The sequence below is a fragment of the Abrus precatorius genome, unplaced genomic scaffold, assembly GCF_003935025.1.
Source record: "Abrus precatorius isolate BTA unplaced genomic scaffold, Abrus_2018 Scaffold8, whole genome shotgun sequence".
Taxonomy (NCBI): domain Eukaryota; kingdom Viridiplantae; phylum Streptophyta; class Magnoliopsida; order Fabales; family Fabaceae; genus Abrus; species Abrus precatorius.
In genome coordinates, this window is record NW_020874428.1 from 24,099,258 (window position 1) to 24,113,919 (window position 14,662).

Consider the following 14,662-nt stretch of genomic DNA (forward strand, 5'->3'; position numbering starts at 1 on the left):
TATATATATATATATATATCTCATAACACTCGTCAAATAGCATACTACATTTTTCTCTGAAGCGAAAACTTACCTACATCACACGGCCATGGCCTCCATGACCAAAATAGCATCCTCGAACTTCCTTGTCTTCTCTCTTTTCTTCTTCCTTTGCATACAAAACTCAGTCACTGCCTCTGGCAATGTGACCGCAGTCTTTGCCTTTGGTGATTCCACCGTTGATTCTGGCAACAACAACCACTTCAACACTGTTTTTCGTGGTGACCACTTACCCTATGGTCGTGACTTTCCTAATCACGTGCCAACGGGGAGATTCTCAAATGGAAAAATAGCAACCGATTATCTTACCCACATGCTGGGTATTAAGGATGTTTTACCCGCATATCTTGACCCACTTGTCAGTGATAGTGATTTACTCACTGGGGTTAGTTTTGGTTCTGGTGGTTCTGGCTTGGATAGCGAAACCGTGAACCTGGCTAAGGTTATGAACATGTCCTCACAGTTTGACTTGTTTGAAGAGGCTTTGCAGAGGATAAGAGACGTTGCTGGAGATGAAAGGGCTAAGAATATCGTCCACAATGCTTTGTTTGTGATCAGTATTGGGACTAATGATGTGTTGTACAATGCATATTTGTTCCCAGGAAGGATGATTCACTATGGCTCTATTTCGGCTTACCAAGATTTTCTGCTCCATAATCTTCATGATTTTATTCAGGTTTGTGTAATGTTTATAGTTTTTTGTGTTTTCACATTTGAGTCATGCTTAAATAAGCCTGAAGTGCATGGATTAATTTTATTTGTTATGGTTTCTATTTCTAATTTTTTATACGTGTTAGATTTGGATTTTCCTCTCTTTTTCTTAAAAAAAATCATTTATCGTGAAGAGCTAATTGTAAGGGTTAAGGATCCATATTCGATATGATATATTGCCATCAATTAACTGCAGATGAGATTTATCGAATAATTTTTTTTTCAATTTAAAGGCATTTCAGTTCACGTCTTTTGAAATAATATAATCATAACGAAGACGTTGACCAACAACAATTAATATTCTTATTATTTAATATTATCCTATAGAATGAACTGTTTACTAAAAATATAGGAAAATTAATATACAAAGCTTCACAAAAATGAAAACATGCACTTGGTCACGTAAATTCAAATTATTATTTTGATAGCAAATAAAAAATAAATAATGCATGGATTTGATTAATGTTGGGTAATGCAGAGGCTGTACGGAGCAGGAGCTCGGCGGATTTTGGTGGCGGGTCTTCCCCCAGTTGGTTGTTTGCCACTGCAAGTGACAGTAAGCAGTATCTTACCTAGCCAACACTGGCTCCAGCGTGTGTGTAACGACGAACAAAACACAGATTCTGAAGCCTACAATAACAAGCTTCAAACCCATATCCATTCACTCCAAGCCAGACTCCATGGTGCTAAGGTTGCTTATTTCGATATATACAAGCCCATTCTGGGTATGGTCAATAACCCAGGCAAATATGGTAAAAACTCTCCTTTTTTTTTTTTATCAAGTTTTAATTAGAAATTAGTAAATAGTAATTTTTTATTGAAGATCCTAACGTTTAATGTTATTAATATATTGAATTTAGTAACTTTTAGATTGTATGTTTATATATATATATATATATACATTGGGTTTCTGTTATGTGTTTGCCCGTTTTAATTTTGCTCATAAATTTGTGAAGGTTTTGTGCAAACACTTCAAGGATGCTGTGGGACAGGGCTTATGGAGATGGGTCCAGTGTGCAATGCACTTGACCTAACTTGCCCCGATTCGTCAAAGTTCCTCTTTTGGGATGCTGTGCACCTTACACAAGCAGGATACCACATTCTTGTCGAGAGTGGTCGACATAATCTGCTTCCATACCTTACTAATTAGGCTATTATGATTTTATATTTTACCCATGCATTTTTTTCCCTTAGGCTAGATAATTATTCTATAAAATGGATCTACATATCCATTTAGGATAATTATAATTTTTATTCAACATAATTTAGGAGTTACGTTTTATCTTGAGATTATGTTATTTAAAATTTAAAGATTGTTTCAGTTTAATAAATTAATGTTTTAGGAGTTATTGTTTGATTAGCATTTGATTAAATTGTTCTTTCGAATTATAAATAACTCAGTCCAAATGTTTCTCCTTTAATTTGGAAAAAAAACTTTAGAGCTGCCGAATTGAGTGTTAAATATACTTCTAAATGATATTATTTTTTCACGTTTATACTTTTAAAAAAAAAATTGTTAACCTCAATTCTTAAAGTAAAGTTTAAATATTTATAAATAAAAAAATTATTAAAAAAATATATAATTATTATATTAAAATTATAAAAATATAATAAATATTTTTTTACTATTACTAACTATTTATTTTCATCTTTCAACAGCTAAATTTAACAAAGTCGTTTAAAATCAGTCACAATCTCAGGTTGTTTCGGAGTTATTGGCACTTATAGATGCTTTCACTTTTCCGTTTTGGTCACCAGATGCTTTCCCCTCGATATAAAATTATGTGACGCCTTAACAAACCACCGTTGGTTTAGGCCTCACATAGCTTTCAAATTTCAATAAATGCTTGTGAATTGCAAGAGGTTGCACTTATCATTATAAACATATTTTTTTAGTTATTTAGTTATATAAAAAAATAATCTAAACAAAATTAAATTTGAACTACTAAATCTAATTGAAATATTTTTAGAAGTAAATCTTAATTACAAGTTGTATAATAAAACGTATGCCATATTGTAAGAAATTAATTCTAAAGATTAAACAAACAACCACGAAACCAGCTTCCTTATTTTGACACATTAGTCCCCTAATTTCTGCATATTGTGGGCCTGATTGATGCTCTTTCAAAAGAAATAAAACATTATACACACACAATACGCAGCAATCCCCACGTGGATGATCCATCACTATCAACCAATACAAGAGGAAGCTGTGGTTGACCCAAGAAAAAGAGAGTGAGCTGTGTATATAGTTCAAAATACAAGCGGGCTAAAAAAAAAAAAGCAATGAACTCTCACGGGTAATGCCTTACGTAGTGCATGATTTTCGAATTTCATGCACATTTGCAGTGCAATGAGCATCGGCTGATATGTTATGAATTTGATTCCCAAATGGATAATATCACTCCAAAACCAGATCGCTGTGAATATAATAAAACAATGCCCTCTCTTATTTTGTCTGCAATTAAGGGAAGAAGAAAATGAAAATGCAATGCTGAGATAGACAGCAAAAATGTTTAATGCTTGAAGAACTACATAGAAAGGAAAAGAATATCCAGCTGAGAACCCAGCTGCTACGAAGGAGCTGAGAAGCTAAACCTAAATCCAGTCTTCCCACGATCATGCTCATCCTTCCTGAGTACGTAGAAGTAATTACCCTGAAACAAGAACTATGTTGATGAAGTAATCATAGAAGGATTTGATACAAAACACATAAATAGCAAACTAATAGCGAGGGCTGGGGCACAGCTAAAAAGAGATTTACTATTTCTAATAACAATGCTAATGGATCAATTCAACAGGCCGTTCACCTAAATTAAGTGCAGACATATCCGTGTAGACAAATACATACCTTGGGTCAGATATACGTGCAGCCATATCAAAAGCAAGGATTAAGTTCCCAATTCAGAACTAAATAAGCGAGAGAAAATAAAAGAGGAAAACGATACAAGAAACAAGGTTTCAAGCTTAAAAGGTTCTGTAATTTTCTTTTAATTCCTTCGTATTTTTTAATGCCCAAATATCACAAGGTTACCCAAAGTCCTCGATATCTTGCCAATCATTGACATTTCACTCCAAACACCCCGCATCCCCCAACTTTTGGTTACTTTGGCGTGTTTCTTAATAAAATAAAAAGAAATTAAAACAGAAACTGACCTCTAGCCGGAAGAGTCTAGTAGGAATAACAATTCCACATCCCACTGATGTTCGAAAAGATTCTACGAACTTTTGAGGAGAGAAGTGCTTATATTCATTCTGTGTTAATTTAGCAGTATTCCCAGAACCAGCAAAAACATGCCCATGGATTCCATGTTCCCTCAACCACCTAATTGGAAGATCGAAAGAGAGGTCTGCAAAAGCAGTAACAGCGAGATCTCCTCCAATGAAGTCCCATCCAGAGGAATCACCATTGTCATCATTAGATCCTTCTCTATCTTGCCTCCGTGGTTCAGTAGGACCTAATCCTCTAGTTTTAAATCCCCATAATGTTGTTGGTCCTCCTAGGGTGCAAACTGGAGAAAAATCACCACCCAAATAAAACCTTTCTGGAAGGGGAGATGGCTTGGTTTTGAAACCATGCCCCCATGGAAAAACAACACCAGCAGATATGCCAAGGTTTACTGCTGTATTATAAAACCCAAAAGGGACAGCAAGGCGTACATCAAACTCCTGCATTAAAACTTGGAAGAGTTAACAAAGTAAAAAAAAAAAATTTCAAATAAGATGCAAAAGGAACTTTTACAGCAATTGTTACATGTATGTGTTAGTGTGTTACTGTGACTATGGTTCCCATACTGAACAGAGAGAACAAGGGGAAAAGAGAGAGAGTAGGCCATGCATCTAGTGACTCTGATTCTATTGCCAGATACAACAGCAAACATAGAGTTATTGAAGTTATCTTCCTTTCTAACTATTTATAATGAGTTTCCTCAGACTTAACTTCCTGCTTCAGAGAATAGCAAGGTTGCCTATTATGCAAAAAAAAAAACCTACACCAAATGATTTTTTTCCTCTTGTGCTTTTGCTAAAACCATAGGTTACAGCTATTAGAAAAAGGCAGAGCATAAGGAAGAAAAACTAAATAAAGGTAAAAACTCAATATATTGTGAAACCACTAAAAAAAACAAGTGGAAGAAGAGAAGAAACAGTTACCAAATGCTAGTTATACTGATGGCCAGTAACACATGACATAAAATAATCTATTTTGAGGTGGTTTGATTATTTCTTTCCATATTTCCTGTTTCTATTCTTCATTATTTTACCCACGGTCTCAATTAATTATAATAGCAGCAAAATTCAATCAATAGGATTTACCTTTACAGAAAAGACAAATCTGCCTGACAAAAATTGAATTTGCTAGCATTATCCAAGGAACACTGGAAATGGAACGAGGGAACTATTTTTTAACTAAAACACATTCATGGTATGGCTTCATTACCATAACAGATATCATACTTCCCCACATGGAACCTACTACCTTCTAGAAAGAGTCAACCTGATGAAAAAATTGTTTGGCTGTTCCAAGTTAATGTTGAAAAGGTAATACTTCTTTCAGTCATCAAGGTTTGTCTTGGCTGAGTGTCTTCAATTATAGCCTAATCTCACATGCACCTCCATGATCATGCACATATATGGCAATGTTTTAAATCAGGAAACAAAAATCACGTAGAACTGATTTGCCAAACCTTAAATTATTAAATAGCAATTTGCATCCAAATCATGCAGAATGGGCTGCGAATGGTAAATTGTTCCTCAAACCTCATGCTTGTGAAAGACTGAAAGCCTTCCATGGAAAATTGTCCCAAAATCTCACACTCACTAATAAGCAACTAATCAAGTTCTAGTACCAAGAATTTTATGAAAATGAAAAATAACTAAATAGATCATTCATATGAGCATTGATCCAAGGAAAAGTAACAAGTAGCCACTCAATCTTTACAACCAACAAAAATATAAACTGCATGATGTCAACATGATAACAAATGACAAATACGAGGTCATTTATTTATGCCTTTTTTAAATAAAAAGTAATTTTTAATAAAATATTTCTTTTTATAATTTTAGATATAAAAAATACAAAAACTACAAAAAAAGAAGAAGTAATTTTAGTTCTTTTCCTATAATCGAAAAAATAGCTTCTAAAAGAAAGCTATATCATAAAACTACTGCTTTTTTTTTTTAAGCTCACCCAAATGCACAGCTTCTCTTCTAATGAAACAGGTCATCTCAGACAAAGGAAATGACGCATTAATGCAAAAGATCTAAAGTTATATAATGTTTTGCTTATTAATTCCACCAAATCATTTTAAAATTTCTCATCTGCACCAATTTGGAAATTCTAGCTACTTTCAAAATTAATTCAATAATTCTTACATCAATATCATTCAATAGAAAGGCAATTATGTTTTATGCTTTACACATAAAATTGCAGAGTAACAGATTAATAGAAGGGCAATAAAAGGATTTAATCACACCTGACGCAGAAACCGCGAGCTCCGGTGATCTGGTGTAAGGCCACCAAAGTGAGTGGTGGAGAGAAAAGCATATCCTTTTGTTGGTCTAATAGGTGAATTTCTCCTGTCAATTTTAAATGTATACTTCAGAGATGACACTAAACTGTGCCCAAGCTGCCTTCTTATAGACCTGGATGACATTCGGGATGGATCTGTTAAGGTACGCCATCCAAGAGTGTATGCTAAGTCATGGTGCTTTGTAGAGACTAAGCCAAGAGACACACCCAGCAACCGCTCTTTGTATGAGGAAGAATCTTGCCAATCTTGGGAAAGCATGGACATTCGTGCCACAATAGGAGTTAATAACCCTTTAAGTCGCGGAGCATACACCCCTACACTCACCTCTGTTGCTTGGTTGGCACCATAAGCCAAGGAAGCATCCCAGAGATCACCATAACCCAACAAATTTTTATACTTAAGAGTACCTTCAGTAGTCCAAGAACTAGTCTACAAGAATCACATAATTTCCACAGAAAAAAAAAAATTAGATTCCCATATCCTGCATTCACACCCCAGACCTAAGAGAAAAAGTATATATGAGAGTTTCGTTATTTGTACCAGTAAAAATTGATATACTATGTAACAATGTATATTATTGTTTTGGTTTTTCTAACATGTTTCTAACAACACACTTAATGTACATATAATAAGTTTTTATTTGAAATCACAAGATACTACAAGATACAATGTATTGATTACATTAAATACTACAATTTTCAATTAAAACTTACTATTTATTGATTTTTGAACATATGCTCTTAAACAAACATTAGAGAAACCGTTATTGTTTATATCTTTCACGTATTTTTAAGTAGTTATCAGTGGCGGAGCATCGCTATAGCAGAATAGTGGAGTGGAGTGGAGCAGCCATAAGCCATGACAAAATTTGAACTTGCATGTTTTGCTTAAGAGCTGTGACTTTTTTATTTTTAATTATGAATATGTTATGGATTTATAAATTTATTTTTGAGCACTTATAATATAGTATAAATTATTTAATTTGTATATAAATTTTTTAAATAGTAGTCATTCCACTGTACGCTATATCCTTCTATAGCATTTTTGGCTGTTGGTATTCGAGATTGATAATTATAATTTTTTATCTTTTCTATATACATGCATTTCAAAAATACATCCCACTTACAATGGAGACACCTTTAGGTGTCCCATTTGGTGATTCAAAAATACATTTCCCTTAAATCTTAGCCTGACTATCTATGTAAGATTGAATAATCAAGATGAGTTATCTCATTTCTCACTCTTATAGGCTCATCTATTTGCAATTCTACATAATGCAACGCCTAAAATCATAGTAACAAGTCTCACTTTGACTCATCGTATTAGGAAAAATGAAAAAAAGAGAGCAAATATGTGCACTCACGGAGGGTTTGGTATAAACGCCGCATTCGCCGGAAACTTTGCTATCGGTCTCTACAACGTCGACGATGACATTGGCAGTGTTAGGGAGCTCTCGGGGACCAGACTCAAGCCTAACCTTGCAGGAATCGAAGATTTCGAGCCCCTGAAGCCTCGCAATGGCGATTTGCGAAGCTTGCATAAGCTCCTGCATGCTAGTGGCGTTTTCGATGCCCTTGAGTTCCGCCTCAATCACCCAATCCTTCGTCTTCGTGTTGCCGTTAATAAACACGTCGTGGACTCGGATAGGAACCAACTCCGACGACAACCGCCGGGACAGGGTTTCCACCTTGAAACGCTGTTCCCGCCACTTGGACTCTGCAGATTGGGGAATTCGACGATTCGATTCCCGAACGACGTCGTCGTTGTCTTCTTCTTCGTCGTCGTCGTCGATGTCATCGTCATCTTCGTCGTCGAGTTCCGCATCGCCATTGGTGTTTATGGAGCGTTGAGTGGCATTGTTAGGGTTGGGATCTTCCGTGTTAGCCATTTATCAGAGGGAGTTTTTGTGTTGTGTTTCTTGCGATAAGAGAGAGAGATTGAGTGTGGGAGTAAAAATGGTTCAGTTCAGACACGCTTTGTGAGAGACGGCGATGCAGTGCAGGTATATTGTAGTTGGTAATCTTTTCTTTTTCTTTTCATTTTTCTTCATCTTCTTTTTTTTTTTTTTATGAACCATTATAATTTTTATTTAGACAAAAAAATAATTTCATATAAATTTTTTTTTTTTTTGTCTTTAATATGTATTCGGCTTTAGTTTAAACTAACATTTTAAAAACAGTTTGTAATTTTTTAATTTGTAAAATTCTTATGTTTGGGTGCGGGAATTGTTTTCTTGGTCAACTGTGGACTTTGGGCTCTGCGTCTGACACCATCAAGGGATGTACTGGTCCTACCTTTACTGGGCTCACACTATCAAGAAACCATGGCCTGATAAACAATTCATGGGCTTCTTCTTGACCTTTGTCTGTTTTTGCATGTGATACTCAAAAACAAATGCGGATAGAACAAAGTAATAGAAATAATAATAATCAATAAAAATGTTATAAAAATAGAAATAAACAAGAAAGCAGGGATAAATATACATTAAGAGAAAGTATGTATAAAATATAAAGGTTGTTGTTTTAACATCTTCTTTGACTTGTACAAACATATGTTCTTACCAAATATTAAAAAAGAAAACAAAAAAGAAAAAATGCAGTAACATAGCAATTTTATTTTTTAATACCGGGGGGGGGGGGGGGGGGATTATAGCAATTTTAGTTTATTGAGGAAAAAAAGCTAAAAAGAAACGATTTCATACTGAATACAAAATCATCAACACAAATTTAAGGCACAAAAAATAATGATTAGATGCATCTCAAAGCTTGATTAAGGATAGATGTGGCACACTAATGAATAGTAGTTTGCGAGCAATCAGAAGGACGGAAAGCCAAGGGTCCCGCAGCGTAGATAACAGCCTCGTAATTGCTTGCATGCAATCTCTTGTTTTCATAACGAAGTGGAGCCCCATTGAGAGCATAGTTGACATTCGACAAAAGGTTACAACTTTCAAGAGGAGACCACACTGGCTTTACATAGCAAGAGTGGAGTGGATGATCCAATATATAATGCTGCATCTTGAACCCTTCAAGTTGAGCATATAGGTAACCGTTTTGGTCTGTCTCAAAGACCTTATAGTAGCTCACTTGACCTTTATGGTTTTTGCATGTAACACTTACTTTTGCTGAAGGAATAGGCTTGGCTCCACTCAAAGACCATGTTCCAAAGTTGTCACATCTCTGGCAGTACAACATGGCTTCCACCACCACTTCTATTTTCTTCTCTGTTGCTTTTGAAGTAACTTCACCAGCTTCTATGTAAGGAACACCAACCACAAGAAGCAAGACACAGAGAATGAAGGTATTGCCACCCATTTCCAAGAGGTGGAACGGAACTAGAAAGATTTTCAAATACAAAAGCTTAGTTATACCAATTGAAGAGCATTTGATATATCTATATAGCTTGTTGATAAATGATGATGTAGTTCAACGTGCTCTCCACCATGCTTTGCCAAGCACCAATAAATTGCATTCTTCATGTATCTACGTGAAGGCCACCTGTCACAATAAATATGTTTCCAAATTATTTATACATAAAAAATTTCTTAGGAAAACATATTGTAAAAAAGATATTTTAAGTACTACCGTGTCAAAGCAATTTATATTCCTATGAATGTCTCAAATATAGAAAGTTTATAACATCTCAAACAACCTGCTGTGCTGTAAATTTTAGTTGTTTTATATGTATAAGTTAGGAACAGAGTCAGACTATTTTTTATAAGGGTTAGACAACCTTCTTTCAATAAGCTAATTTTTAAGAGTGAGTTAAATTTAATTTTGTAACGTGGTATTAGAATCTATGCAATTTGAATGCTAGCTACCCACAAATGTTTATTTATGCAAACTTAATGTACAAAATATCCAATTCTACATATTAAAGAAGTATGTTAAAAAAATAGAGCCACAGTATTCCTTATAAAAGTTGAACAACTCTCTTCTTATGAGCAAACTTTTAAGAATGAGTTAGGCTTAGTTTTTTAATAATTTTTTTTTTCTCTTGTGAATGTCAACCTCAAGTTAAATGAACGTGAGAGTTGGATGACACCCTTGTTAATAGTTAATAGTTTTGATCAATGAACGTGAGGAAGAGTATGGTTGTTAAACTATTAGTTTGGTCGGCAAAAATTATGGTCCGTTGAAAGAAGAGTTGGAATAGGCGAATAGCATACTCTCTTGATTCACCACATACATTGATTCTGACTTGAAATTAACTGATATACAAAAGCTATTATCTAGGTGCAATTCCATAAGCTACAAACAAACGAGGCACGAAAAAGCACTTCACCACGCTTTTTGGTCTCCCACATGTCATTTGCCATCATGTCCTATAATAGATACAGGAGATGAGAACTTTTTTGTGCCTTCACCTAAGAAAAAAGGATCACAATGCTTAAAAGCTCTCAGACTTTAAACTAATTACAATCTGCTTCACTGATTTCAGCGTGCTTCTGCTGAAGAAATCTCAAGCTCTGCCCACCAAAGTGGAGAAAGTTTTGGAAATGCAGATTCAGCTGTTATTTTTGTTATCTCTCTCAACCTCTCACTGACATCTTTCATTTTTGGCCTCTGCTCTGGATCAGGTTGAACACAAGATTTAATCAGTGCAACAAGTTGTTCAAGTTGATCTTCTTGGTAAGATGCTAGAATTGGATCCACGATTTCTTTGATGGGTTGGTCTCCTTGCAAATAGTGTGATGCCCAGTTTTCACGTGAATCTCCTTCTTCCACTGTATAAGGGAGACGACCAGTAATCATTTCAAATAATAAAACACCAAAGCTATACACATTACTTTCTGGACTTGCTATTGGTGTGTTAATGTGTTTTCTGTCACCAGTTTTAGTCTCAGCTGAAGAAGTTATTTCAGTAGGGAAACTCAAATCTGAGATTTTGGCAGCATAGTCATCAGTCAGGTAAACAGTTGATGAATTCAGCTTGATAAGGACACTAGGAGGGTCCAACTGGTGCATATGTTGCAGGCAATAAGCCATACCCATTGCAACTCTAAGTCTTGTTCCCCAATCCAAGTGCTCAGCTTCTTTTACTGAAATTCACAAGAAGATCAAATACATCAGCCATTTCCCAACCTAATAAAAGGTGCATTTGGATAAATGCTTAGTTAACCACTTATTCAATAAGCTCTTTTAAAATGATGACTTATGTCATACATTTAATCATAAAATCTATTTGGTAGGTTAAACTAAGTACAGCTTATTTTAATAAGTTATATCAAGAAATTTCTTAAAATAAGTTAAAAATAGCTTATGAGGGTCATAAGTTATTTTCATAACTTATCCATCAACCCTTTTAGACAGGCCAAAAAACTCAAATCCTTCAAAAATAGAATTCTTGTTTCCTAAAGAGATAGGTTATGGCAATTTCACGTGGAAACGAAATTCAAATCCTAATTGGTGATAGGTACTCACTGTGTAAATGCTCAAATAGTGTTCCATTTGGGGCATATTCAAAAACTAACATTCTGGTGAAAGGCTCCTCTTCTTCACAATATCCAATAAGATTGATAAAATTCTTGTGGTTCACTTTCGACAATGTATCTACCTGAAACCATCATGGTTAAAAAGTTAGCTATAATTAAAGCGATTAAATTGCAAATCTACAGTTATTTTTGTTTGTCTTGCTTGTTATGATAATTGATACCTTCTTTCTAAATTGGGCTTCTAAAGTCTTCGACCAATTCTTAGATGATGTCTTCGGAATAGAAGCTACAGCTATTTCCACACCACTAGACAAAGTTCCTTTGTACAGTGCACCAATGGGTGAAGTGCCAATTACATTACTAAAATCTTCACATGCTGCGTCAAGGTCTGATTTCTTTAGCTTTGGCACACCTGAAAATGTAAAACTCTGTCATGCATGTACATAAAACATATATATGAACATTAGAAACATAGCATAAAGACATGGGAATGCAGTCATTCAAAGCCACCAATTGGATGACCAAAGGACCCAATGAAAACAAGTTAAATAAATTCCTATTGTTTGTCATGTTTCAGGAATCTGAGTCAGTATGGAGTATGGGATTTATATCTAGTATCTTGATAAAAAGTCATGGTCTAGAAAAACAGACATAAATTTTTTAAGATAACTACTAGACCTTGTAATGAACAATGCAAGTCCTTGCACGATAAAGTTGTGTTTTCCCCTTACATTTTATCATTCAAGAACAAGAGAGAATCTAAATCGCCCAGTATGCAAATGTAAATTAACGGCTGCTTATTAAGAAAATCCTTTTACTGTTTTACATGAATGTCTATGTTATAAATTTGATTATAATAAGTTCAAAAGTTATACTAAGAAGCTAATTAAAATAAGCAAAAAAAGAGTTACAAGAAATCATAAACTATTTTCGTAAGCTATTTATATGCTCTTCCAAATACGGGAAATAAAATGTTGGATTTACCAGTCACAAAGGCCTTCTGAAGCTGTCCACTTAGTCCCGTGGCCCAAGGTCTGACATTAGCAACCTTGTCGGTTTTCCAAAGATATATTCCAATGCAAGTAATAAGAAGTAATACAGCACCAATAACTCCAACAAAAATAGGGACTCGATGATTTCTTGAGGAGGTGCTTTTAGATAGTGGTTCAAAGCCTGGTGTAGACAGAGAAGGAGGAGAATGAAAAGCATTTTCCTTAGGAGGAATTGAATTCTGAACTTGTGGTGATGGGGAAGCAGCAGGAGAAGGGCTCGTAAGAGGGGAATTAGCCTCACGATTACGAGGGTCTTCGTGAGAACGACGATATTGTATATTGTTTTCTAGTAGGCCCCGAGAACCTTTTCTTTGACCAATATGCCTTCAAAAATGAGAAAAATATAAAAATAGAAAAAAGAAATCAGAAAGATTAACCTATACTAGCATAAAATAGGCACAACATAGACTACAAAATGCTCAAATGTTAGTACATGAAATCACATATAAATATAAATCCAGATTATTAACATACCATGTGTTGGATTTTTCTGCACAAACTGGCATTTTAGCAGCATTAGTTAGATGGTTTTCATCCACTTGACATTCAGAAAGCATCTTCAGTTCATTGATTTCGGGAGAGAAACCAACAAGAAACTCATTGTTGTCTAGCAAACTGCAATAAGAATAAACAAAGTACATAGAGGCAAAAGTTCTTTTTTTTCTTCTAGAAAAAGAAAAGAAAATAACTGTCCTAAGAGTATTATCCTACAGGATTGCTAGTGAGATATTACTCCCAAGATCAGCAGGTAGATGTCCACTGAAGTTGTTGTATCCCAAATCCAAAATCTCCAATTCTTGCAAATCAACAAATCCTTCAGGTATGGTCCCAAAGAATGAGTTGTTCCTCAAAATACTGCAGCGTATTCATCATAATGTTATTAGAATGAAGGCGAAAATAGAAATCATTAAGGAAGGAACTATGATAGTCGGAGACAATGCAACTAAGTAACAAATAATTACTTACATAGACTTTATGTGTACCAGGTTCATAATCTCAGGTGCCAGAGTTCCTTTAAGGCAGAGATCTTTCAAATTCCTGATCGAAGGAAATTTTTTTGTTGATTAAAAATCTCTCAAATTTAACAATATGAACACTAGTAATTTAATTTAATATAAGAGACTAATGTTCCAAAACTATTATCATAACTGCCACTGTCAGTGTAGTTGATAACTTCTGAGTTACAAGTTAAATTACTATGACAATCTAAAGAGCAAAGTGAGCATAAGATTTTGCCAAGAGAAAATAAAGGAAACTTTCACAACTTGGATGTCTCATTTGATGACAAATAAAGAGAGAGAAAAAGATAACAGAAAGAATCAGTACTTACAAGACCACAACTCTTCCATCTAAGCATTCAACTCCGAACCAATTACAAGGGTCAAGAACTGCTTCATCGTCAATCCAATTTGACAAAGCACCAAAAGGGTCACTCACTATTCTCTGCCTCAACTTCAAAAGAACATGACCTTCATCATTTAAAGAACAGCACAAACCCAAGTTGTGAAACAACAAGAACACCACCAGAAAGCGCGAAAGCCCACAAAGATTGCTGAACCGAATGAGTTTCCTGTTCTTGCTCATTCTTGTTGTTTGTCAACGTAAACACTATTCAGAAGCCATCTTTTTTTTTGCAAGAAACATAGTTTGGACAGAGTTTAATCCCAAGGAAACAACGTTGATAACGTAATTGATGAAAAGGACAACCTAAAGAAATGGAGCAGAAGGTGTGATATCTAAACCAAACCATGGACCGCTTCTTCTTCTAACATGGTCTGACCCCTGCAACTCAAATTGGTGTATGGACCCGCAAGGTTTAAAAACGCGTTGCTGAGTTCACAAGTCATAATAGTAACCGGTGGAAGGGTAACCATGCATTGACACAACTTTTCTAA

The 14,662-nt window shown here is 34.9% G+C and overlaps 4 protein-coding genes across 6 annotated transcripts; 1 reads left to right on the plus strand and 3 right to left on the minus strand.

Annotated features, from left to right (window-relative positions):
- Positions 1 to 88: 88 nt before the first annotated feature.
- Positions 89 to 1,900, plus strand: LOC113874497 (GDSL esterase/lipase At2g40250). The gene is made up of 3 exons (XM_027512718.1): positions 89 to 715; positions 1,229 to 1,502; positions 1,707 to 1,900. Exons 1-3 carry the CDS (start codon positions 89 to 91, stop codon positions 1,898 to 1,900), a joined length of 1,095 nt encoding a protein of 364 aa, XP_027368519.1.
- Positions 1,901 to 2,685: 785 nt separating this feature from the next.
- Positions 2,686 to 8,361, minus strand: LOC113846834 (sorting and assembly machinery component 50 homolog B-like). Of its 2 annotated transcripts, XM_027475514.1 has the most exons (6): positions 7,645 to 8,285; positions 6,225 to 6,710; positions 3,907 to 4,419; positions 3,349 to 3,407; positions 3,063 to 3,208; positions 2,686 to 2,990 (listed from the first exon to the last, which is right to left on the minus strand). In XM_027475514.1, the coding sequence occupies exons 1-6, from the start codon at positions 8,167 to 8,169 to the stop codon at positions 2,941 to 2,943; spliced, it is 1,779 nt and encodes a 592-aa protein (XP_027331315.1). In that variant the 5' UTR covers positions 8,170 to 8,285; the 3' UTR covers positions 2,686 to 2,940. The 2 variants fall into 2 exon arrangements, with proteins under 2 accessions (XP_027331315.1, XP_027331317.1); XM_027475516.1 differs by having other exon boundaries at positions 2,693 to 3,407; positions 7,645 to 8,361.
- A 709-nt stretch (positions 8,362 to 9,070) lies between these two features.
- Positions 9,071 to 10,583, minus strand: LOC113874498 (non-classical arabinogalactan protein 30-like). The gene has a single exon (XM_027512719.1). The coding sequence runs from the start codon at positions 9,593 to 9,595 to the stop codon at positions 9,071 to 9,073; it is 525 nt and encodes a 174-aa protein (XP_027368520.1). The 5' UTR covers positions 9,596 to 10,583.
- LOC113846698 (probable inactive receptor-like protein kinase At3g56050) lies at positions 10,397 to 14,627 on the minus strand. 2 transcript variants are annotated; one of them, XM_027475240.1, is made up of 9 exons: positions 14,475 to 14,569; positions 14,098 to 14,390; positions 13,734 to 13,805; positions 13,479 to 13,622; positions 13,242 to 13,382; positions 12,700 to 13,091; positions 11,937 to 12,127; positions 11,705 to 11,837; positions 10,397 to 11,322 (listed from the first exon to the last, which is right to left on the minus strand). In XM_027475240.1, the coding sequence occupies exons 2-9, from the start codon at positions 14,349 to 14,351 to the stop codon at positions 10,718 to 10,720; spliced, it is 1,932 nt and encodes a 643-aa protein (XP_027331041.1). In that variant the 5' UTR covers positions 14,352 to 14,390; positions 14,475 to 14,569; the 3' UTR covers positions 10,397 to 10,717. The 2 variants fall into 2 exon arrangements, with proteins under 2 accessions (XP_027331041.1, XP_027331040.1); XM_027475239.1 differs by having other exon boundaries at positions 14,098 to 14,627.
- Between the last annotated feature and the right edge of the window lie 35 nt (positions 14,628 to 14,662).